Here is a 27,279-nt window from a genome sequence, read left to right as displayed (position 1 = left end):
GTGAGCTCCCAGCCCCTCCAGCTACAAAAGCAGCCTTATGGTAGGGCTGTGACGGTCTTGGAATGTGAGGTTAAGGTAACTGGCCGGGCCAATGTACACGGTCACCGAGGTAACCGTTTAGGCGGGAGGTCAAAAAGTCCGAATTCTGTTTGTACACTTGTTTACATGGATATGCTTCTAAATAAAAACCTACTTGAAACAAGCCATTACACTTCGTTATTACCATGGCACTTCATTAGTATTACTCAGGTTATTACTTATAAATATGAATCAACAAATGAAGAAATGCCAGGTTGGATAAGATCTGTCACATTTTCAAAGAGTCAAAATACAGACGAATGCCAACGTTGTCCTTGTCTGTTGGCTTTTCTGCATACATACTTTCGAAATACAAAATCCTATTTTGACGCACAAACGATTCAGACAAAGTCCGATGGGTTTTCTCCCACGTTTCCCGAAATATTCACATAACGCCACAAACCGTGCCGCTGCGGCCATTCCGCGGCACTGGCATTGACACATTTCCTTCAAAGAGAGGACGCCGTAATGAGAGATATAACGTAGGCTAAGCTATTGAAAAGATGAAATCGCGACAGGAGTGTTTGATTCTCATTAAAGAGATGGAGTGCAGACAGGCTACTTTAGGAAACTTTCTGAACGGACGTATAGGCCTATAGAGAGAATCAGCCTACTCTCACATGCACGTAAAAGCGCCCGCCAATCAAAGCCACCAGCGTGTCAGACACAAGAGCAAATATTTCTCCTTTCCTTAAAACGTATAAGAAAATCTAGGCCTACCTTACACTCTTAGAAAAAAAAAAGGGTGCTATCTAGAACCTAAAATGGATCTTCGGGATGTCCCAATAGGAGAACCCTTTGAAGAACCCTTTTGGTTCCAAGTGGAACCTTTTTAGGTTCCATGTAGGAACCTCTTTCCACAGAGGATTCTACATGGAACCCAAAAAGGTTCTCCGTGGAACCAAAAAGGGTTCTTCCTGGAACCAAAAGGGGGGACAGCCAAAGAACCCTTTTGGAAACCTTTTTTTTAAGAGTGTAGGCTTTCCGAAAGTAGGCTATAAGATAATTAATTGACAAGGAAAGTATGAAGGGGACAGCTTTGCTATCGTATGAAGATGAAAGATCAAAACCAATACACGCAACATGCCCAGAGCCTATTTATCAGCTATGCTGATTATCGAGGGGGAGAGTGTTGGAAAGATTTTTCAAATACTGTGAAGAACTATTATAATTTGAATGGATGTAAAAAAAATATATATATATATATTATGTAAACATTACTTTTTTGACTTACTGTGCGAGGTGAATAAAACATTTCTACCTCCCAAAACTCTCCAATCCTGCTGGCCACTCCCTCAGTCTCTACCTCCCAAAACTCTCCAATCCTGCTGGCCACTCCCTCAGTCTCTACCTCCCAAAACTCTCCAATCCTGCTGGCCACTCCCTCAGACTCTACCTCCCAAAGCCCTCCAATCCTGCTGGCCACTCCCTCAGTCTCTACCTCCCAAAACCCTCCAATCCTGCTGGCCACTCCTTCAGTCTCTACCTCCCAAAGCCCTCCAATCCTGCTGGCCACTCCCTCAGTCTCTACCTCCCAAAACCCTCCAATCCTGCTGGCCACTCCCTCAGACTCTACCTCCCAAAGCCCTCCAATCCTGCTGGCCACTCCCTCAGTCTCTACCTCCCAAAACCCTCCAATCCTGCTGGCCACTCCTTCAGTCTCTACCTCCCAAAGCCCTCCAATCCTGCTGGCCACTCCCTCAGTCTCTACCTCCCAAAACCCTCCAATCCTGCTGGCCACTCCTTCAGTCTCTACCTCCCAAAACCCTCCAATCCTACTGGCCACTCCTTCAGTCTCTACCTTCCAAAACCCTCCAATCCTGCTGGCCACTCCTTCAGTCTCTACCTCCCAAACCCCTCCAATCCTACTGGCCACTCCTTCAGTCTCTACCTCCCAAACCCCTCCAATCCTACTGGCCACTCCTTCAGTCTCTACCTCCCAAAACCCTCCAATCCTACTGGCCACTCCTTCAGTCTCTACCTCCCAAAGCCCTCCAATCCTGCTGGCCACTACCTCGCTCAGACATGCTGAAACATCCAATGAAAGCTGCAAGAAAACGCTAATCAATTTTGGGGGGGGATTTTTCCCTTTAGGATGAGGCATCATTGCCTCCATCTCTGCCTCATCGGAAGTAATTTTCTGTTCACTTCCCAATGATATTAACATGTTGAGCCGCCACCGTTTGTCGATACGCAGCAGGTGATCTGCCGTGCACGGCCCGAGGCTGGCGTTGATCTGTCTTGTCCTGTTTAAAGACGTAATCCGTATTTGGTGAAACTGTCACATCCGTTTGGGACAACAAAGAAGTTTCTTCAACAAACACTGTTATTTTCCCCTCGGACATCATTGCTGGACCCTCCTCTCCTCCGTTTCATCAACAAAACCAAAACAATGACAAAGGCCACGGGGGGCGAACAGTGACACTGTTTCACCAAATACGGATTCTAGCTTGAAGGCCAGACATCACCGCCTCTGGCTTCGGGAAGCTTAGCTGGTGAGGTTGACACACAGAGCATTTCAGCTCTACTGAGTCATTGCCACAGACCATCTCTGCTCACCATTGACCATTGTCGGACTAACATGACGCAGAGTGTCAAGACAGGTCGCTATTCCATCAGCCATGTCACTGGCTGGCATATTGTTGCCTATCCCACACACACACACACACACACACACACACACACACACACACACACACACACACACACACACACACACACACACACACACACACACACACACACACACACACACACACACACACACACACACACACACACACACACACACACGCAGAGACACGCAAAGCTCTGTGAGAATGCCGAGCTGAAAAATCTGTTATGTTTTATATGCTCTAATCCGATTGCTCGACTACAATTCATGAAACATGAAACAGGCATAGGTGGAATATTTTCAGCCTATTGTAATCGTGTTAAAGTTGAACATAAGCATGCTATTCTGTGCAGGACCAGACCACCCAGGCAGACCAGAGAGCAACGCGGAGGGAGGGGGCCATGTCTGTGCGTATTAGGGAAACACACTTGATTCCCCCCCCCCCGACCCAAACACAGCGCTCCCATCTGATCCGGGTCGAGTGCGTGTTTAGAATCGACATCATTAATAGCAGGCCTGAGCTAACCAGAGACGGACAGAAACATGCTTTCTCCTGCTCTAACCGCTCCCCCACATCTACCACGACCCACACACACAGGCCAGCATGGAACTGATTTACAACTCATGGAACTGTGTGTGTGTGTGTGTCCTGTCCAAAAACAGCCCCCTAGACCGTAGGCACTAGTGTAGACCTCAGAGAATTTGATGGGTGTAAGCTATGTGTTACGCCTCTCTACCTTTCCCTCTGAATTTCCGCCATATTGCTTGCACCTATCCAGTCCTCTCAGAGTCTGCTTTAGGGTGTAGGGTATAGGAGGCTAATGGGGTTATTTCTGGACGGGACAAGGTCAATGTCACTGCACGCAACAATGCGCCACGCAACACTATATTAGAGGACACACTGAGCATGTACACTCTTTCAAAGTGCACTAACAAGTCTGACTAGCACTTGACAATGTTCTTATAACCATGTAATGATTTGTGTTAGTACTGTGTAAGTATTGTGATTACTCATGGTTACACTGCCCTTTCAGCGGTAACCTTAGTCCTAAGTGCAGTATAACAACGAACAACGACAGTACTTGTTACACTACTCTTGAATTATGATGCCGTTACAGGGACAAGTTAAGTGTTGACTCAGTCTGCTAGGAGTCACGGAAAGGATGAGTACAAACTGACCAATCCTAATGGTGCACTGGGAAGAACACTCCTAGTCCAATGTTCTGAACACATTCCAAGCTCACCCGATCTTCTGGAGTTTACAACGACGACGCGAGGGTAGGACAGAGAAGAGGAATGCAGAGAGACACAAACACGTACGCGCATACGCGAATACTCTCTCTCTCTCTCTTCCTCCCTCTCCTTCTGTCCCCCTCTCTCTACAGGAAACAGCACATTACGACCTCAGGCTTGGAGAATTCCACACTTCACGAGGTTACATCGTTTTGGGGTCAACACTCGCCCGGCCTCAGGGTGAAATTAACACCCCAGCTGGATCAAAAATGTGCGTGCGTGTGTGTGTGTGTGTGTGTGTGTGTGTGTGTGTGTGTGTGTGTGTGTGTGTGCGTGCGTGCATGCGTGCAGGAGCGTGCTCACTCGTGTGTCTGTGTGTGCATGCTAGTACAAGCATGTGTGTGTGTAGGGTTGCAAAGCTACCGGTAGTTTGTCAAAGTTACCGGAATCTTCAGTAATTTTGGTAATTAACAGAAAATCTATGGCAATCTGTCGTAACTTTGGTCATTTATATTTGTAAAAAACTTTTTTTTAAATGAATTCATATATAGTATTAATTTTTATATCTGTGTCCATATTGTCAGTGAGTTCCTGGTAGATAGACCATATGGTTCAAGAGGAACTAGCCTAATTCATTTATTAATTCATTTAAAAGTATCAACTCAACAGTGGCATTAATTTCAATTAACTCTGTAACTCTTCCAACTACTGACTTTTTCACAACTGACACCAGTTTGACGCCAAAACATACCGACACAGTAAAATATATAAAAGTTTGAGAAAAAAAATGATAAAATATAAAGGATATTTCATGCTGAAACCCTCATATTAAACACCAACGATATTCACTAATTTGGTTTATATTTAGGATAACGTTTTACAGCTTTCTCATTCTATATATATAAAAAAATGATGTATTATTTAATTATTTAATATGTTTCACGTGATAAGGCGACACAGACGGCCAAAGATAATTACAGACACCTGCACAAATCTGAAGCACCCAAAAGGGCCATTAGATGTCTTGTGATAGATGACATAAAATCCTTGAAAGATACCAACATTTCTGGTAAGTTTACTTACAAAGTTTCCAGTAATATACCCTCCCCTTTGCAACCCTATGCGTGTATGCAGCTGTGTTTCATCAATGACACACATCTTATGTGCTCTCAGGAGACGTGGCTGACCTTAGTCCTCATTCATATCACCAAGGTGTCTCCGTTCTACCTAAACGTTTCTGACCTCCAAAAACAGGCCAGGTAGCCTGCTGCCTATTCCTTTCCACCACAACTACTCCACAGTGTTATCTCAGCAAAAACAGGCCAGGTAGCCTGCTGCCTATTCCTTTCCACCACAACTACTCCACAGTGTTATCTCAGCAAAAACAGGCCAGGTAGCCTGCTGCCTATTCCTTTCCACCACAACTACTCCACAGTGTTATCTCAGCAAAAACAGGCCAGGTAGCCTGCTGCCTATTCCTTTCCACCACAACTACTCCACAGTGTTATCTCAGCAAAAACAGGCCAGGTAGCCTGCTGCCTATTCCTTTCCACCACAACTACTCCACAGTGTTATCTCAGCAAAAACAGGCCAGGTAGCCTGCTGCCTATTCCTTTCCACCACAACTACTCCACAGTGTTATCTCAGCAAAAACAGGCCAGGTAGCCTGCTGCCTATTCCTTTCCACCACAACTACTCCACAGTGTTATCTCAGCAAAAACAGGCCAGGTAGCCTGCTGCCTATTCCTTTCCACCACAACTACTCCACAGTGTTATCTCAGCAAAAACAGGCCAGGTAGCCTGCTGCCTATTCCTTTCCACCACAACTACTCCACAGTGTTATCTCAGCAAAAACAGGCCAGGTAGCCTGCTGCCTATTCCTTTCCACCACAACTACTCCACAGTGTTATCTCAGCAATATACAGGCCTCTTTCTTGGGATTCTCCCTGTCGTTTAGGGGCTTTTTACCCATTGATCTCCTCTTTCTCAAAACCAAAAAGAAATTGAAATGATTGCATAATTGTGGCATCGAGTACCGCTACCCCAGGTGAAATAGATTGTGTGATTTACGACACCGTGCTGACTGAACCAGAGTAGAGCCACCAAATACGGTTTAAACCCCAGTCAATCAGTCAGTCAGTCCCTGTCATCTCCAAGAGAGCAATACTGCAGTTGAAGCTAACCCCCGTCACTAGAAGAACCTCAATAGAATAAACAGCACACATCCACTAATTCCAACGCAACGAGGTAATGTGTGTGTGTGTGTGTGTCACTGTGTTCGTGCCTTCAGTGAGGGCATTTAGTTTGTTGTATAACATTAACCCCTGGTGTGTGTCCCCCCCCCCTCCTATTCTCAAACTGGGGGAGAGATTAAACCCAGAGAAGGGGAGAGGAGAGGAGAGGGGGACAGAGTGGGTAAAAGGGGGGCGAAGTAGATTCTAAGGAGCTGACATCACACCCCACCCCTCCCCTTCTCTTCTACCTCTCTTACCTCGGAGGTCTTGTCTCTCTCTCTCTCTCCCCCTCTCTCCATTCAAGCAGGACACTGGCTTCTGATAGGCTTGTCTCATGGTGGCTGCATGGGGCTCAATACAATAGGCCCGGCCCCCTCGTGCCCCCTCACCCCTGCCCACCCCTCCAACCCACACCACAACATAAGAACAACCCCTTGCAAACTCAAACCCATATCCTGACATCACAGCAGCCGGAGTGGTTGGGGGGGAGGGGGTTAAGGCTGGAAGTAGGGTGGCAGAGTGTGTGTCTGGGTGGGTGTGTGTGTGTTTGCAGGGGGGGGGGGGGGGGGGGGGGGCAGGATTAGCTGGATTAGGGCTCTCTCAGCCAAACCCCCTGTAGTGACATGGAAGTCTCTAGAACCAGGTCACCTCACTGCCACCGACCCATCAGCGACCATGACACACCAACAGCCCCATACCCTCCAGATCATCATCTGCAGCCCATCTGTCTGTCTGTCTGTCTGTCTCTCTCCCGGTTTCTCCCTGTCTCTCTCCCTGTTTCTGTCTGTCTATCATATTACCTTGCTCTGTCTATCTCAGCAGTTCCCAACTTTTTCAACTCTGGGGACCACCAAATCCCCATCTTAAGCTCTTGAGGACCCCATTCGCGGAGTCTCCAAATTTTTTGGACATAAAATATCTCTGTGGTCAAATTTAGTCAATTTAGCAATGAATGTAACAAATTAACTTCACTAGGGTAGGGGGCAGCATTCGGGAATTTTGGATGAAAAGCGTGACCAAATGAAACTGCCTGCTACTCAGCCCCAGAAGCTATGATATGCATATAATTAGTAGATTTGGATAGAAAACACTCTAAAGTTTCCAAAACTGTTAAAATAATGTCTGTGAGTATAACAGAACTGATATGGCAGGCGAAAACCTGAGGAAAATCCATCCAGGAAGTACTATTATTTTGAAAGGCTGTTTTTCCATTGAAAGCCTATCCACCATACAAAGACTTAGGACCCAGTTCACGATCTCTATGGCTTCCTCTACATGTGGCCAGTCTTTAGGCATTGTTTCAGGCTTTTATTCTGAAAATTAGGGAGATACACCACTTTCAATGAGTAGACAGTGGAAATTTCCAGACATGAGCCAAGCGCGTGATCGGGAGAGCGCCTTTCTTGTTTCTCCTTTTATATTGACGAAGCTTTTATCCGGTTGAAATATTATTGATTATTTATGACAAAAACAACCTGAGGATTGAGTTTAAACATCGTTTGACATGTTTCTACGATCTTTTATTGTACTTTTTTAAACTTTTCGTCTGGATGTTGAGAGCGCGCATTGTGCCTTTGGATTACTGAACTAAACACACCAACAAAATTGAGGTTTTGGACATAAAGAGGGACATTATCGAACAAAATGAACATTTATTGTCTAACATGGAGACCTGGGAGTGCCACCAGATGAAGATCATCAAAGGTAAGTGATTAATTTTAACTCTATTTCTGACTTTTGTGACACCTCTCCTTGGTTGGAAAATGGCTGTATGGTTTTCTGTGGCTAGGCGCTGACCTAACATAATCGCATGGTGTGCTTTTGCCGTAAAGCCTTTTTGAAATCTGACACAGCGGCTGGATTAAACTTCTTAAGGCTAGGGGGCAGTATTTTCGTTTTTGGCTAAAAAACGTACCCATTTGAAACTGCCTATTTCTCAGCCCCCGAAACTAGAATATGCATATAATTGTCAGATTAGGATAGAAAACACTCTAAAGTTTCCAAAACTGTCAAAATTTTGTCTGTGAGTTTAACAGAACTGATATTGCAGGCTAAAACCTGAGGAAAATACAATCAGGAAGTGCCTCTGTTTTTGAAACCTCTCTGTTCTTATGCATCCCTATTACCCATTTAAAGGGATATCAACCAGATACCTTTTTCTATGGCTTCCCTAAGGTGTCAACAGCCTTTAGACATAGTTTCAGGCTTTTATTTTGAAAAATGAGCGAGAACGACCACATTGCGTAAGTGGATAGGTGGGGGCTCTCAGAGTGAGTTGTGCGCAACAGAGAAAGGCAGCCATTGTTACTCCCGGTCCTAGTGACAAAACCAACACTCCCGGTTGATATATTATCGAATAGATATTTGAAAAACAACCTGAGGATTGATTATAAAAAACGTTTGACATGTTTCTGTGGACATTATGGATATTATCTGGAATTTTTGTCTGCGTTGTCGTGAACGCTTTTTCCTGTTGATTTCTCAGCATAACGCGCGAAACGAACGGAGGTATTTGGATATAAAAATATCTTTATGGAACAAAAGGAACATTTGTTGTCTAACTGGGAGTCTCGTGAGTGAAAACATCCGAAGATCATCAAAGGTAAACGATTAACCTCTTAGTGAATAGGGGGCGCTATTTTCACTTTGGGAAAAAATCGTGCCCAAATTAAACGACCTCGTACTCTGTTCTAGATCATACGATATGCATATTATTATTACTATTGGATAGAAAACACTCTGAAGTTTCTAAAACTGTTTGAATTATATCTGTGAGTAAAACAGAACTCATTTGGCAGCAAACTTCCAAACAGGAAGTGAAAATTCTGAAAATGGGGCTCTGTGTCAGGCCTTGCCTATTCAATTGCCTTTTATTTATGGATCTGTATGCACTTCATACGCCTTCCACTAGATGTTAACAGGCAGTAGAATGTTGAATGGGGTGTCTAGCTTGATGTGAGACCGAATGAGAGCTTTTGGAGTGACAGGTCCGCCCTATTGGCAGTATTTAGCCGTGCACCAGGGAACCCCACATTGTCTTCTGAAATGCGTTAGGTATACACGACGAAATGCTCCGTCTTGGAATTTATTGGATACATATGAGAAAAACATCATAAAGATGGATTTTCAACCGAGTTTGACCAGGTTATTCGACGTTTATTGTGACTTTTGGAATTTTTCGTTCCATGCGCCAAGAGTTGATGGACATGTTCGCTCCACAATGCTAGCCAAAGTTGCTAATTCGACAGAAGAAATTGACATTCTAAAACAAAACAACGATTTATTGTGGAAATAGGACTCCTTGCACTACATTCTGATGGAAGATCATCAAAGGTAAGGGAATATTTATGATGTTATTTCGTATTTTTGTGGTATATGTTGGCTCCAACATGGCGAAGAATTGCTGGGCGCTGTCTCACAATATGCATGCTGTACTTTGTACTAAAGTTATTTTTTTTAAATCTAACACAGCGGTTGCATTAAGAACCAGTGTATCTTTCAATTGCTGTACAACATGTATTTTTTAGTAAAGTTTATGATGAGTTTTTTGGTTAGATTATGTGACTGTCCAAAATTTCTCCAGACAATTTGGTGCATTTTGGCTCCGTATTCACAATGTAAAACCAGGATTTGTAGCTATAAATATGCACATTTTCGAACAAAACATAAATGTACAAACTTTCATTTGCTGTACAACATGTATTTTTCATAAATGTTTTATGATGAGTATTTATGTATTTCACGTTGCTCTCTGTAATTATTCTGGCTGTTTTGGTGCTATTTGTGACGGTGGCTGCAATGTAAAACTACGATTTATACCTATAAATATGCAAATTTTCGAACAAAACATAAATGTATTGTATAACATGATGTTATAAGACTGTCATCTGATGAAGTTGTTCAAAGGTTAGTGATTAATTTTATCTCTATTTGTGGGTTTTGTGAAAGCTATGTTGGCGGTGAAAACATGGTGTTGTGTGTTTGGCTATTGTGGTGAGCTAACATAAATATATATTGTGTTTTCGCTGTAAAACATTTTAAAAATCGGACATGTTGGCTGGATTCACAAGATGTTTATATTTCATTTGCTGTATTGGACTTGTTAATGTGTGGAAGTTAAATATTTAAAAAATATATTTTTGAATTTCGCGCGCTGCGAAGGCAGCGGAATGTTGTGGGTGTTCCGCTAGCGGAACCCCGGGGCGAGAAAGGTTAATTTGATTGGTTTTCTGATTTTCGTGACCAAGTTCCCTGATGCTAAGTGTACTTAATGTTTTGTCGAGCGATCGATAAACTTACACAAACGCTTGTATTGCTTTCGCTGTAAAGCATCATTTCAAAATCTGAGACGACAGGTGGATTAACAAAAGGCTAAGCTGTGTTTTGCAATATTGCACTTGTGATTTCATGAATATGAATATTTTCTAGTAATATTATTTGACTGTGGCGCTATGCTATGCTATTCAGCGTTGCTGATGACAAGTATCCCGGATCCGGGATGGGTTGTTCAGAAAGGTTAACAAGACGTTTATATTTAATCCTATGTATAAAACGTGTATTTTTCATCAATGTTTATGATGAGTATTTCTGTAATTTGATGTGGCTCTCTGAAATTTCACCGGATGTTTGTTTCAGACAATGATTACTGTACATAACGCGCCAATTTCAACTGAGGTTTTTGGACATAAAGATTAACTTTATCGAACAAAACACACATTTATTGAGTAACATGAAGTCCTGTGAGTGCCATCTGATGAAGATCATCAAAGGTTAGTGATTAATTTAATCGCTATTTCTGACTTTTGTGAGCCCTCTCCTTGGCTGGAAAATGGCTGTATGGTTTTCTGTGACTAGGCGCTGACCTAACATAATCGCGTGGTGTGCTTTCGCCGTAAAGCCTTTTTGAAATCAGAGACTGTGGTTGAATTTACAAGAAGTTTAATTATGTGGAATTTTATGTGGAATTTTAATTATGGGATTTCTGTTGTTTGAATTTGGCGCCCTGCAATTTCACTTGCTGTTGTCGAGGTCCCACTGGTGCCAGACAGGTTAAAGGCCTTTATTATTATTATTATTAACCATTTGCATTATGAAAAGTAATGTAAAATGTATTATAATACCATTAATACTCACAACTGTTACTATTTTCTCTGTTTATATCGCTCACTCAAATGCTGTACCCTCTCCCTTCGACTGTAATGTTTGTCTTCCCAACTTCGGCTCTTCTGTCTCTCTTCCTCTCTCTGTCTGTCTATCTGTCTCTCTTCTTCTCTCTTTGTCTATACGTCTCTCTTCCTCTCTCTCTCTCTGTCTGTCTATCTGTCTCTCTTCTTCTCTCTTTGTCTATACGTCTCTCTTCCTCTCTCTCTCTGTCTGTCTATCTGTCTCTCTCACTATTTGACTCTTTCTTTCCCATACGTTTCTCATCCGACAGGCTCCCACCTGATGCTGCTGTCAATCAACCAGGAAGTATTTGATCCTTACAAGACACGGGTCAGAGTTCAACTGTACCATCAACTCACCCTACAGCCTTCCCTCATACCCAGTCGAATTTCTCCTCACATCACCCTCCAGTCTTCCCTCATACCCAGTTCCACCTCACCTCACCCACCAGCCTTCCCTCAAAGCTAGTCCCACCTCACCTCACCCTCCAGCCTTCCCTTACACCCAGTCCAACCTCACCTCACCCTCCAGCCTTCCCTCATACCCACTCCAACCTCACCTCACCCTCCAGCCTTCCCTCATACCCAGTCCCACCTCACCTCACCCTCCAGCCTTCCCTCATACCCAGTCCCACCTTACCTCACCCCCCAGTCTTCCCCCATAGCCAGTTCTACCTCACCTCACCCACCAGCCTTCCCCCATACCCAGTCACACCTCACCTCACCCTCCAGCCTTCCCTCATACCCAGTCCCACCTCACCTCACCCTCCAGTCTTCCCTCATACCCAGTTCTACCTCACCTCACCCACCAGCATTCCCTCATACCCAGTCACACCTCACCTCACCCTCCAGCCTTCCCTCATACCCAGTCCAATTTCACCTCACATCACCCTCCACAGTCCTCCCTCATACCCAGTTCCACCTCACCTCACCCACCAGCCTTCCCTTAACACCCAGTCCAACCTCACCCTCCAGTCTTCCCTCATACCTACTCCAACCTCACCTCACCCTCCAGCCTTTTAACACCCAGTCCAACCTCACCCTCCAGTCTTCCCTCATACCTACTCCAACCTCACCTCACCCTCCAGCCTTCCCTCATACCCAGTCTCATCTCATCTCACCCTCCAGTCTTCCCTCATACCCAGTTCCACCTAAGCTCATGGGCTAGCTAAGCTTATGGGCTAGCTAGGCTTATGGGCTAGCTAAACTCGTGGGCTAGCAAAACTTATGGGCTAGCTAAACTCGTGGGCTAGCTAAGCTCATGGTCTAGCTAGGTTTATGGGCTAGCTAAACTCATGAGCTAGCGAAGCTTATGGGCTAGCTAGGCTTATGGGCTAGCTAAGCTCATGGGCTAGCTAAGCTTATGGGGTAGCTAGGCTTATGACGTGGTCATGTTAAGTAACTGCACATGCGTCGCACAACATTCCCTTTGAGATCAAGTTGCTTTGGAGGAAAGAGTTTTGCACGTCTCTAAGCATGACACATTCAGTTACCTAAAAGTGTGGTTTGAAATGAGGTGTTTTGCTTTCATTCCGACAGAAAATAGCTACTATGGGAAAGTCTGCCACATCTGCTTAGAGAAGCAGCATTGCTGTACAGGCCAAGGTACCAATATGAGCTGAGAGCTGACACCCTATCTGACCTGCAAAAGCTCTCACCCCCCTCTCTCCTACAGCTTTCAGAGGGAAGCAGAGGAGGGTGGGGGCGTGTGAGGTGAGTGATGCAGAGGGGAGAGAGTTGGAGAAACAGGGGGAGAGAGATAAAGCTACCGACACATAGCGTGAGAGCGAGAGAGAGAGAGAGAGCGAGAGAGAGAGAGAGAGAGAGCGATCGATCGACACCGAAGGAGAGGGGTGCTCTGACCCGCAGCTGTAGCACAATACCCCCGAGCCCCCCCCCCCTCCCCGACCCCTGACACAAATGTGACACCCCAGCTGCCAGTGCCTGCTCCCCCCACCCCAACATTACCATATGTATGGCCCCCGCTCTCCTAATTATGCTAATCACCTGTCCAGCCCTGCAGCCCCTCCAATGGGTGTATTTAGCAGTCGGCTAGCTCCCAATGCAGCCTTCCCTGGGCCCGAGGTGTACATTCACACACTCACGCAGCCCTCAATGGGCAGATTCTTCCACATTGCTGCCTGCATTCAGTTCCCTCTCCCCTGAAGAAACCCTATTCAAGTCCACTGGATTTGAGTGAGGTAAGAAGACAAAATAAGGCAAGGAAAATGTGAGTGTGTGTGTGTGTGCGCGCGTGTGTGTGTGCGCGTGTGTGTGCATGTTCCACCCAAAATACTCAAGAGGTCGAGCTAAATGATATATCAATTGGTATGAGTGTGAGACAAAGAAAAGCTAGAGATAATATTTTTTGCATTTTGAGATGGAAGGTAGCATAATTCTGCCTTTCTATGTCACACACACGTACACACACACGTACACCTGTACACACACACACACACACACACACACACACACACACACACACACACACACACACACACACACACACACACACACACACACACACACACACACACACACACACAAGATGTGTTTCTCTATCTAATGCAGAAGAATGAGCTCACCAGCACACATAAAAAACAGCCTGATCACTAGAAATAGACAGAGATTCTGGATGTTTGAAAAACAAAATGATGAAAAACAACGCGCCGTTTCCATCAACTATCGTCGAGTATCATCGTGTAGCTAGAGCACAGTGAACTGCGGGTGGTTCAGCACAGTGAACTGCGGATGGTTCAGCACAGTGAACTGCGGGTGGTTCGGCACAGTGAACTGCGGGTGGTTCGGCACAGTGAACTGGGGGTGGTTCAGCACAGTGAACTGCGGGTGGTTCAGCACAGTGAACTGCGGGTGGTTCAGCACAGTGAACTGGGGGTGGTTCAGCACAGTGAACTGCGGGTGGTTCAGCACAGTGAACTGCGGGTGGTTCAGCACAGTGAACTGCGGGTGGTTCAGCACAGTGAACTGGGGGTGGTTCAGCACAGTGAACTGCGGGTGGTTCAGCACAGTGAACTGCGGGTGGTTCAGCACAGTGAACTGCGGGTGGTTCAGCACAGTGAACTGCGGGTGGTTCAGCACAGTGAACTGCGGGTGGTTCAGCACAGTGAACTGGGGGTGGTTCAGCACAGTGAACTGCGGATGGTTCAGCACAGTGAACTGCGGATGGTTCAGCACAGTGAACTGCGGGTGGTTCAGCACAGTGAACTGGGGGTGGTTCAGCACAGTGAACTGCGGATGGTTCAGCACAGTGAACTGCGGGTGGTTCAGCACAGTGAACTGCGGATGGTTCAGCACAGTGAACTGCGGGTGGTTCAGCACAGTGAACTGCGGCCACCACAGTTCACTGTGCTCTAGCTACACGATAATACTTGACGGTTGTTTTTCATCATTTTGTTTTTAAGACTACCCTGAACCATAGCCCTAACCCTAACCCCTCTGAATTAATACCTAAACTGTTAACCTTTGAGTCGTTTCTCTTTTAACCCTGTAACCACTAGGAATGAATGCATCAAAAATAGACATTCATCCAAAAAAGTAAACTATGAGCTCATGTTGCAAAAAACACCGCCCGCTGCAAAAAACACGACTATACTACAATTCAGCTCAATCAAACCGTGCTTTCATAAATAGCGCGTCCTTGTGTCATGATGAACAACCTGTGACATAGACGTAATAAGTACATAATAAAGTTGATAAGATGATTATAAGCACACCGTGTAGTACTAATACACATGGCAACATGACATATTGTTCCGTATGTTCTTATTCCAACAGCATATTCCAGCACTTTGTCTGTCTATCTCTCTGTATGTGCCTGTCTTCCTGTCCGTCCGTCTGTCTATCTCTCTGTATGTGCCTGTCTTCCTGTCCGTCCGTCTGTCTATCTCTCTGTATGTGCCTGTCTTCCTGTCCGTCCGTCTGTCTATCTCTCTGTGTGTGCCTGTCTTCCTGTCCGTCCGTCTGTCTATCTCTCTGTGTGTGCCTGTCTTCCTGTCCGTCCGTCTGTCTATCTCTCTGTGTGTGCCTGTCTTCCTGTCCGTCCGTCTGTCTATCTCTCTGTATGTGCCTGTCTTCCTGTCCGTCCGTCCGTCCGTCTGTCTATCTCTCTGTATGTGCCTGTCTTCCTGTCCGTCCGTCTGTCTATCTCTCTGTATGTGCCTGTCTTCCTGTCCGTCCGTCCGTCTGTCTATCTCTCTGTGTGTGCCTGTCTTCCTGTCCGTCCGTCCGTCTGTCTATCTCTCTGTGTGTGTGCCTGTCTTCCTGTCGGTCCGTCCGTCTGTCTATCTCTCTGTATATGCCTGTCTTCCTGTCCGTCCGTCCGTCTGTCTATCTCTCTGTGTGTGTGCCTGTCTTCCTGTCCGTCCATCAGTCCGTCCGTCCGTCCGTCTGTCCTGCCGTATGATTGGCCCAGAGCCCAGCCACAACAGACCATGACATGACTGGGAGCAGCCAATCTGAGCCAGCCATCTCGCTGTCATTTCCTGGTAAGATGGCCTCCTGATTCCAGGTATCCCACGATCACACATTCCAGTGGACCCCACAGTACAGCAGCCTGCAGTACAAGCTAGGCCAGGGGAGGGGACAGTTCCCCACTAGGTCAACAGGTGTTCCACCTCGCCATACTAACTGCTGGGATGGGCTTCTGCCCGGTGGGGGTTTGTCCCAGTGTGCTTGTCCCACGGAGCATTAACATCTCAGAGGACCTTGAGGGACGTTGTGTTTGTGAGCTGTTGTTTCTGGGATGGGATGTGTGTGCGGAGTTTGTCGAAGGAACACAGGAGCGCATGGTAGGCAAATCAAAGAATATTGCCATTTATATTCACAGACACACACACACAGCTCAATCGCCCGCCAGCTTCAAGCTTCAACCCAAGTCCCAGCTCCCTGTACCGCTGGCCCTGGAGCCGAAACACAAACACACTACCGCTACTATTCTCCGTCTCCGGACCTCCCCCTATCCTTCCCCCTCTCTCTCTGCTTTTCCTCACTCTGCCCGCCAGCACTGGGAGGGAGGGGAAGGAGAGGGGGGCGAGGAGAGGAAAGAGGAGGAGGAAGGACCACCGTGACTGTCATGGCAGGGCTGTGTGTTTACATTGCTGTGCCTCACTCTGCAATACATCTGGCATTCTGGGGCCACTCTCCCCTGCCAGAGGGGAAGGAGGGGGGAGGAGGAAAGAGACCTTGTCGGCCGAGAGGAAAGAAGGGGGAGCTGGGGGGGGGGGGGGGGGGGGGGGTTGGAGGAGTCTCTTGCGGTCGGTCATTCGCAGAGCTCTGGTTTTTGAATAAGAGCGTCTGAAAGAATGCAGAATGTAAACACAGCGCTTGGAAGCATCTCAGGAGGTGGTTTGTGAATGGGAGACCGTCCATTTCTACGACACACACACACATTCTACGACACACACACACACACACACACACACACACACACACACACTAGAGTTATAACTTTCAAAACATATTTAACCTTTATTTCGCCATATACGTCATTGGGAATGTACACTCTTTTAAAATAATGACTTTTAAAAACTTTAAAAAACAGAGCCATAACTCAGTGCACACTACCACAGCCATGGTGTTTTCCAAACACAAAATCCTTCTCCAGTTCGCCTGCACATTTCATCAACTAGTCAAGTTTAACACAACATGTTGGAATGTTATTCTACTGACGGCGTAATCCTGTTTGGAGTCAACTGATAAACACAAAGAAATTGGAGCCCACTTGTTTTTCTGTGTGTGTGTGTGCACGCGCACATGCACATTTGCATGCATGTACGTAAATGCGTATATTTTACGTGCTGTGCAATTAGGCTACAATGTGTGCTTGTGCGCGCATTTGTGCATGTTTGATTGCTTGTGTCGGCAAAATGGGGGGGAATAGAATGTGCGGGAAAAGTCTAGGATGGCAGAGGGAGGGTGAAAGAACTAGCCTGCCATGCCGTTCCCATTTAACTAGCTCCTCAATCACTCAGTGTGTGTGTGTGTGTGTGTGTGTGTGTGTGTGTGTGTGTGTGTGTGTGTGTGTGTGTGTGTGTGTGTGTGTGTGTGTGTGTGTGTGTGTGTGTGTGTGTGTGTGTGTGTTCCTATACACATCAAAACGAGGACAATTCAATCAAGGAGACCATCAACACAATCCTCTGACCAGAGAGAAGAAGACAAGTTCCCTTTCTTTCCTCTTTTCTCTTCTCCCTCTTCCTCCCTTCTCCTCTTCTCTTCCTATTCCCTGTCTCTTTCTCTATCCTCCCCTCTTCTCCCTCTTCCCCCTCTCTCTCCCTCCTCCTCCTATCAGTTCACCGATATCAAATGAAGTTGCCACGAATATTGAGATGAGCGAGATGCAAGACTTCATTCTCACACAGTATCTGCACACGTGCACAGGTTCGCGCTGTCTACAGCGCGGTATCCACAGGATCAAAACAGCGGAGAAGTTGAGCCTCACACTTCAACGCTCTTAGTTGTTGTGGAAATTGTCACACTACGCTGTTTAGTCTCTGCATCTATGTCATATCGCTGGGTCTAACTTTAACAGCCAAAATTGGCCTTTTACCAGACCAAAATAAATAATTACAGTACTCGGCCTCTAGCAGCACAAAAACAAGCCAACCACGTATTATTTGTCGTGAGGGCAACGGCACGCAAACATTTTGCTGTGCTTCAAGTCATGTTGCTGCACAGCCTCCTTAACCAAAGGCCTGGCAACTTTTCCAGAACGAGAACACACACACACCAACACTAGGCGGGTGATTCTCATGAAACCATTTTTAACCACGGCAGTAGGAAATTGAGTTAATAAACCATAATGCATCTGCAACAATCAACTATCATTCTGAAGACTAGTTTATGGCACAGTGACTTTTTTAAATACATTTGACATTTTTGCCTGAATTTTGTACATTTTCAACCCAAATTCTCATTATTATCGGGTCATTTTATAAAATGTAATATTTTGCTGTAGGTTGCCCATAAATTGTATACTCGTTGAAGTTTACATTAAACTATAATATTTTTAGGTCCGTTTCGGTAACGATTAATTTCGGTAATGATAATAAGTTAATTCTAATGTATAGTCAATGGGTGTGCTGTGCTGGTAACTTTAATGATTTACTAGGACCACTGCTTACACCTGTTGTATAGATTTTTTTGTAAAACATCAGCTATTTGATCAAGTAGGGATTGTTAAGAAATATGGTTGTTAAACCCCATTTAATTTACTTAAAGCCACAATCTGGAGTTTGTGTTTCCGCAAAGAGCAACCCCGCCACTTAAAGTTGGATATCCCCTATTTTGAGACTTGTACCTGTTTAAGCAATTACCAATACTGTTGTTTGGTCCATTTTCCACATATTTACATACTTTAACATTATAGGCATATCATGTTATGCCATTTGCCCATAGGACACAATTCAATTTAGAAAATCCATCTAAAATAGATTAGAACCACACATATCCGCTTCGTAATACACCGATGTAAAGACCACCTTCGTAATACACCGATGTAAAGACCACCTTCGTAATACACCGATGTAAAGACCACCTTCGTAATACACCGATGTAAAGACCACCTTCGTAATACACCGATGTAAAGACCACCTTCGTAATACACCGATGTAAAGACCACCTTCGTAATACATGTAAAGACCATTCTTAAGTCCGCTTTTGACTGTTGAAAATACATGCACGTACAGTACTTATACCTCACGGTATGCTAAAACAAGGGGTATTTAAGTCAACTGCATTAAGATCCATGATTTTAGTATTATGCAAATCATTTGGGGTTAACAAATGACACCGTTTGATGTATTGGGTAACTAAACCTCTAATAGAGCTCAGTACAGTTTTTCAATGACAAACTATGCAACACACATTACCGAAACATGCATAGTCATCCCTAAAACCTGCTTATCATTACCGTAACGCACTAATATGGATGGTGGACGGCAGGTAGTCTAGTGGTTAGAGCATTGGGCCAGTAACCGAAAGGTTGCTAGATCAAATCCCCGAGCAGACAAGGTAAAAATCTGTCGTTCTGCCCCTGAACAAGGCAGTTAACCCACTCTTCCTAGGCCGTCATTGTAAATAACAATTTGTTCTTAACTGACTTGCCTAGTTAAATAAAGGTTAAATAAAAATAAATAATATTTCTGAAATATTTGGAAAAATAAAACATATACTTTAGTAATTTGGTCTTAATCTGATAGTGTGCCCTTTGATCCTGATCCAAATATGTTTACATAAAAATAACATATAACCTACACAAGTAATTATGACAAAAAACAAGATCCAGAAAAGGTTATGTGTTGAAGTAATGAGATAAATTACGAAATACATTTTAATAGTGTACTTTTAAATATATTTGTTTTTAGTGTTGTGTTTAACTCAGGCTTTTTCATTAGGTGAGCAATGTTTTTTTTTGTTTTTTTTACATTTGAAATTGATTTGTTTATTACTCTTTTGGAACTTCGCAAAAATGTTGCGATAATGAGAATTTATGCGTTGGTAGTTGTGGAAATGGTGTTAAAAACGATTCATATCTGATCAATAAACATAACAACAATTACCAAATAGATAAATACAGATCCTAATCTTAGTGACCCAAGAGGAATTATGGGGGGGGGGGGGTTTGTACGTTTTTTTCCGGTCAAGTGGCAGTTTCGTGAGAATCAACCAGGCCCTGACTAACTGCTGTGAAATAGACAACCAAAGCAGATCCATAAGTGGCAGCAGCAGTAGATGGGAGAGAGAGAAACTACACTAATAAACATTGATATACCACAAAATAGGAGTCCGAGTAAATCGGACTGCCCTCTGCTGGAAGGATGGGAGTCAAATAAGACACACACAAAAACACTGTCACGCTCTCAGCGCAATGAACACAGGGACACGCACACGTGCCCGGACACACTGCTATTACATTCTCAAACTCGCAGCAGACACACACACATACACACAAACACTCCCAGACACAGAAAACTACAGGGACTAAATGTGACAGCTGCTGTGGCCTTTTTGTGCCCTTTCTCTTCCTCCTCCTATCTCCCCCCCTCTTTCTCTCTCTCTCTGCTGTGAGTCCTCACTCTACACCAGGGCCACAGGGTGAGTATCAGGTGAGGTTTTAAATAGCGGCGCCTCCACACACAGACCCCAAGACCCGGAGGGACCAAGCCTGTGGCCCCTGGGCTCAAACTCTGCCCTGCTCTCTTTCTCTGTGTGTGTATCTATGTGTGTGCATGCATGTGTGAGTGTGTGTGTGTGTGTGTGTGTGTGTGTGTGTGTGTGTGTGTGTGTGTGTGTGTGTGTGTGAGTTAGACAGAGAGAGTGGGGGGTGGCGTTGGGCTCGGGGGAGGAAGGGTATAAGTAGGAGGAGGAGTGTTGTGCAAGCAGGGGTTAAATTAAGGGGAAACAGACTGGACAGGGGTTGATAGAGCCCCAAAGTCAGTGACTTCATAGGAGCCCCAGTTTCAGCCCTGCTCTACGGGACCTAGCCCCAGCTTCAGCCCAACCCCCTGCAACTAGGCCAAGTAGCAGCCCTAACTCCATCGGTCCAAACTCCAGGCCCTATCCCCAATTCCAGTCCCATGTCCTCAGCCCCAGCCTCAGACCTAACATTCAATTTATTTCCTAACTCATCCAACAAAAAAACAGCCCTAATCACACACCACAGCCCCTAACCATAGCCCCAGCCTCTCTGCTAAACCCCAGCCCTAATCACACACCACGGCCCCTAACCATAGCCCCAGCCTCTCTGCTAAACCCCAGCCCTAATCACACACCACAGCCCCTAACCATAGCCCCAGCCTCTTTGCTAAACCCCAGCCCTAATCACACACCACAGCCCCTAACCATAGCCCCAGCCTCTCTGCTAAACCCCAGCCCTAATCACACACCACAGCCCCTAACCATAGCCCCAGCCTCTTTGCTAAACCCCAGCCCTAATCACACACCACGGCCCCTAACCATAGCCCCAGCCTCTCTGCTAAACCCCAGCCCTAATCACACACCACAGCCCCTAACCATAGCCCCAGCCTCTCTGCTAAACCCCAGCCCTAATCATACACCACAGCCCCTAACCATAGACCCAGCCTCTCTGCTAAACCCCAGCCCTAATCACACACCACAGCCCCTAACCATAGCCCCAGCCTCTCTGCTAAACCCCAGCCCTAATCACACCTAATCACACACCACAGCCCCTAACCATAGACCCAGCCTCTCTGCTAAACCCCAGCCCTAGTCACACACCACAGCCCCTAACCATAGCCCCAGCCTCTCTGCTAAACCCCAGCCCTAATCACACACCACAGCCCCTAACCATAGACCCAGCCTCTCTGCTAAACCCCAGCCCTAATCATACACCACAGCCCCTAACCATAGCCCCAGCCTCTCTGCTAAACCCCAACCCTAATCACACACCACAGCCCCTAACCATAGACCCAGCCTCTCTGCTAAACCTCAGCCCTAATCACACACCACAGCCCCTAACCACAGCCCCAGCCTCTCTGCTAAACCCCAGCCCTAATCATACACCACAGCCCCTAACCATAGCCCCAGCCTCTCTGCTAAACCCCAGACCTAATCATACACCACAGCCCCAGCCTCTCTGCTAAACCCCAGCCCTAATCACAAAACACAGCCCCTAACCATAGCCCCAGCCTCTCTGCTAAACCCCAGCCTTCTCAGCACCCAGAGGCAGCGAGGGAGGGGCCGCTTTACAGGAAGGCCAATGTTGACACCACACTGCCCCAACTCCATAGCCCAATACCGTAGTCTCTCCCCTGTCCCCACCCCCAACTCCATACCATAGCTTCTATAGCTATAGCACAATTCCTCTCCCAGTGTCAAAGCCCAGCTCCATATACCCCAGCCCTTTCCTCTCCTCTCGCCAGAGAGAGCTAGCGAGGGGCCACTCTACAGGAAGACTAATGTTTACGCCATACTGTTTTAATTAGACTCAGCCGGCGCTGGTATTTTCTTTACAATTTGGCCCGTGTTTGTGTTAACCCAGAATGGGATGGCTCTACTTTCATGCCACGAGGAGGACCGGACCAGGGAGTTTTCTTCCTTTTCTTTTCTACTCGGATACGTCTCTGCTAGAGGGGGAATTAGTCATCTATTTGATTTAGAAAATCACAAAGGGTTTGGTGATACGAAACACCGCTGATGAATCGGAACAGCCTTGAGAAAGAAGTGTCCTGGCAGCCATATTTGAATAGGAGAGCCCACCACGACACTGTAACTTCCTGTTTAGGCTAGGTCACTTCCTGTCACTAGTCGCATCAATGTAAACACAGCTTCATTTACCTCTACTACGTATAAAGTCTGCATCCTAAATCATAATTTCATCTACGTGTACTGTATCTACGCATTTCTTCCCGCCAAGTCAAGAGATCAACCTGTTGCCCCGAAGAGCACCAAAGAGAGAGAAAAAGCACACAAAAAAAGCGTCTGAGTTCTTATGCCTATTGGATGATACAGTCACTTCTCTCTACTCTTTCCACTTTGAGCAGTTTGATTTAACTGTCCATTCCTCGACATTTCTAATAAACACAACTTTCTGTATCCAAGGGAGAGTGTAGTCCTAGTGGTTATGGGTACTGGGGTAATTATTGTGTGAAGAAAGTCAACCGCAACCAGGGCAGCCGAATGTGATTCTCCTTGAATAAGACTGCAGTACTAAACTACGGACCGAGCAGGATGAACCCTTACCATGAGCATAGCAGGTGACGAAAGGCAGCATGAGATCACCCATGCAACTCCACTCAATTCCGATGAGAGATCCGCTATGGTGTGTGTCTTAATGGCCAGAGCTCCCCGGTGGGTTCACGGAGAGGTTGCAAACAGAGGAACGGATCCAAATTAAACATAAACAGACGTCCTCTCTCTCTCTTTCTTCTCCTCCTCTCCTCGTACCTTCCTTTCTCTCCTCCTCTCGCCTCCTCCTTTCTCCTTCTTTGCTCTCATGTCGATGTTGGGCCACAGTTTCCCCTGTGCTGAGCCGAGCCCCGAACAGCCCTCCGCTGACCAGGCAGTACTAATCTATCCCTCAGCTGTGCAGTCTAATCTAAACAAACACATCTCTCCCAACCCGCATCTGGAACCCCTCACGTCTCTAGACCTGGGAATAGTGTGTGTGTGTGTGTGTTCTCATGCACTTGTGTGCGCATGCAAACCACAGCCATCAGTCATCCCAATAAACTTGGCGAAACTATTTACAGTAGACGACCATGGGTTCTGACACCTTGACACAACAAAACAATAACATCTCAAACAGACATTTAAAAATTGCTTGCTATTTCCTCATAGAACATGATGTCACGTTGGCTCATTTGCTGATCTGGCCAATCAGCAGTCTCCTAGCATGAACATTGTTAATGACTGGTTTACACCCACACCCTTCTGTTGTTGGGGTATGCCCCTACCATTCCAACACAAAAAATAGACATTTTAACATACTCAATTACCACTTTTTGGAAGGGAAACTATTTCATATTCATTATGGGTCATATTTCATTGAAATCTGGAAACCCTGGACAGTTCTTTTAAAGTAACATCTAGTAGGTTATAGAATACTGCACCAGAAAAAGCTTGTCAGAGCTTGAGCGACCCTCCAGAGCTGAACTGCTCTTGCATCACAGATGAGCATGCTCTCTTTAAACACTGAAAATGCTTGCACGGGTGGCTATAGAACTGGAACTATGGGAGGGGTCATTTAAAAAAATGTATGTCGGGATGATTCCCTGTTCATTTGAACTTATTTAATTTTCCTTTTTTCTTAAATGTTATTCTATTTGATGGCATATATGTCGCTACACTAATCACAGGCCACCTAAACATAACTAAAAGATACTGCCACATATGTGATATAAACAACCATGACCAAAAGGCAATAACATTTCAATCGTAAATCCCAAGTATGATCTCTTTCAAACCGCCCACATTTCAAAAGAAAGTGAATTGATGACCTATTCGTGACTCAAATACCACAGTCCTAAACTACTGGAATGCAGATCAAAGGAAGAAAAAACGCGACCCCTCCCCCTTTCCCCAAAATCACCACCCATACTCAAAGACCCCCCTTCAACAAAAATATACTCTGCATAACTCAGAAGAGTAGCGAAACCCTGAGTTTCAGATGGTCTACTTTTGTAAACATGCGTTTCTGTCCGCACTCCGCTTTTTTCCTTCAGCCGGAGACAAATCTTTTTGGAAAGTTGAGAGCTGTCCAAAACGGGACCACACACAGTCTCCGAGCTGTGCGCGGATCACATTCAACTGCTGGGGGCAGGCAGACGCACACACACTCACACACTCACAAAATGGCGGCTTTGACAAAATTTCCTTTCTCCAAAACTTCTCATAAACTTAATAACAACTTTTCTTTTAACCTAAAGAAAAATGTTGAGCTACTCTGTGAACATTCTTTACGCACATGCAGCGTTAACTCAACATATCCAACGCAACAAAAACCATAACATGAAACTAAATAAAAAATATGTTGAAGTTGTAACCTGGCCCCTTGTCAAACTGCTGCTATATAATAAACAATTCCCCCAGCTTGTTTGGAAGACCCCCCACCCTCTCCACCCCACCCAACCTTATCCCTTCCCAAACGTTAAACAGGAAAGACGATTCAACATGCAAAATAAAAAGACCAAAATCATAAATACTTTTCTTACCTTCTACCCAGAGTTTCTCCACGTCGGTTTCCAGATTCGCCGCCCGTAAGCCAACAGCGAAAGCTCCGAATATCAAGAGGCCCACAACCAAAAACTTTCCGCAGTTCTTTTGTATGTAACAGCCCAACTTAAACAAGAGTCTCTGAAACTTCGCTCTCAGCCACAGCGGTGCTTTTCTTCCAGTCGCCTTCCCCTGCGACAAGACAAGAGAAAGTCCGCATAAATATTACTCCCCAAACATCAAAGATGTAGGCCTATCATTATTGATCAATGGGGTGTAGCGTTATGGGAAGAGGACATCACGGTTATCATATAATATAAAACATGTTAATGAACGTGTTATGACATTGGTGTGATTGGTGCAATTTGTCGTTCTAGATCAACACTTAATTTGCGGACTTCTTTCTGTAATGCATGAGCTGTTGATATGCAGGCTATCCTTTATAGCCTACTGTATATGTGAAGTGTGTTCAATAGGTACGTCAATGTTAACTGTTCTAAATAAGAACCTCGGAGTTGGCCTGTTTATCTGGCCAAAGGAGGATTTGGTTGGACCTCCTACGTCGAGGGAGGAAAGAGACATCGAGTTGGCGAGCCAGCGACGTAAGCTGCGGTTTTGGACGATAGGATAGTCCGTTACTTTTTTGTTTTTACCACACACACAGACGGACAAGGTTTGGAAAGCGCAGCGAGGCTTGCTGTCAGTGACACGTTGTAACACCGCGCGAGCCTTGATATGATACATTGTATCGAATTATTATATCAATTCCCCCAAAAGATGCACGTGGGTTTTTACGCTGCCGCAAAATCACACACAACACAATTCCATTCCCATTGAGCTACTTGTGTGATCTGAGTGGAGTAGCCATCACGGAGGGAGTGAGTCTACGACAATATTTGTGAACGGAAGAGGGCAGCCACATGGATTTTTGCTTTGGAGAAGAGAACAGTAAAGATAATATCGTACAGACGTCTGGGCAGTTAAAATATTTTACGACCGTTACGCAAACACATAGGTCTAAACTTTTATGCACGTTTTAATTGTGCAAAAATAGGGAATAGCCTACACCGTGTTGCCTATGTTGCGCGACCGTTATTGAAACGTTGTAGCCTGTAGTGTAGCCTACCATTATTGGAAAGTTACAATTTATAGACTACAATATGTAGCCTATATTCCCAAAACGGATAAGGATTAGTCGATATGCGAGAAAAGTGAACTATTCTTGAATAGTAAATCACAACATAGGCTACAAGGCATAGCTCTAGTCTACACCCTAACCCATCTCCCCTTACTCTGCCCGTCCCGTAGCTATCCCGTTACCTAGCGACTTGACAAAGTTGGGCGGTTTCACTATATAGTAGAACCATACCCATAGAATTTCACTCAAACGTGTCAAAGAATAAGCACCTCGGATATTTGCTCCAAAGCGAAAGCTGCATCGCAGTAACTTGGTCGCTGCAAATACTCCAAATCCGGCGCTGTTGTGCGATAGTTCCCCCTGTTCCTCCGCGTTATCCTCGGCCGATCGGGGTCCCTGTTTTCCTGCTCGGAGGAGGCATTAGCAGCCGAGGCCATGTTGCGGAGACTTCGTGCTGGTTCTGCTTTTACACGTTATAATATTTCCCCGAAAGCGTGTAGTAATGTCCCAAGGCAACAAAGTTTCACTCTCGGTGATCTCACACCCGTAAAGTACTTCATACTCCTGTTGGAGACGGCGAGTCAAAGTCTGCACCTTCCATCCCAACATTTCGTGATCCGGAGGTCTCCACCGCTTCGCACATTCACCGTTTCTCTTCAAAAAAGTTATTTATCTTAAAAGGCAAAGTGGAAACATCGATTCCCATCTACAAAACTGCCGCTTGGAACGTTCGATGGTCGTAGCATTCTGTGTGTTCTATGTGGTCTTCCCTTGGGCCGCGCAACACGGCAAACTCTGAGATTCAATAGATGAGAAAAAAGACCACTCTCCATTTGGAGACAGAGGAGGAGGGGTAAAAGCAAAAGAAATCGAAATCCCGCCTCCAGGGCTGTCAGATGGCCGGAATTTCTCGCATCTGATTGGTTCCAGAAGGGCAAAAATTACTCAGAAAACACGACTATTATTAGCTGCTTAGCAACAGCTCACTAAAGTAGAGCGACCACCCAAGCCGACAACCCTCGTGTGTGCATCGCAAACTTCAGGGGAGCCTTTCAGAAAGCCAGCCCTCTTGTGCGTTTGCGCGCAACCAAGACAGGAGTTTGTCGATTTCAAATCAGATCCCAAATCTCA

The 27,279-nt window shown here is 45.6% G+C and overlaps 1 protein-coding gene across 1 annotated transcript in view; it reads right to left on the bottom strand.

Annotated features, from left to right (window-relative positions):
* ptch1 (patched 1) overlaps positions 1-26,905 on the bottom strand; it is an 81,523-nt gene extending 54,618 nt beyond the window's left edge. The window contains exons 1-2 of the mRNA XM_038988937.1: positions 26,418-26,905; positions 25,010-25,202 (exon numbers count right to left, since the gene is read on the bottom strand). Of these exons, the coding sequence (XP_038844865.1) occupies positions 25,010-25,202; positions 26,418-26,585 (361 nt within the window). The 5' untranslated portion in view covers positions 26,586-26,905. The remainder of the gene's footprint in view (positions 1-25,009; positions 25,203-26,417) is intronic.
* Positions 26,906-27,279: the final 374 nt, after the last annotated feature.

Source organism: Salvelinus namaycush, chromosome 1 (genome assembly GCF_016432855.1).
Source record: "Salvelinus namaycush isolate Seneca chromosome 1, SaNama_1.0, whole genome shotgun sequence".
In the NCBI taxonomy this organism is placed as follows: Eukaryota; Metazoa; Chordata; class Actinopteri; order Salmoniformes; family Salmonidae; genus Salvelinus; species Salvelinus namaycush.
Note: the sequence above shows the minus strand (reverse complement) of the source record. Positions and strands in the feature narration are given on the sequence as shown.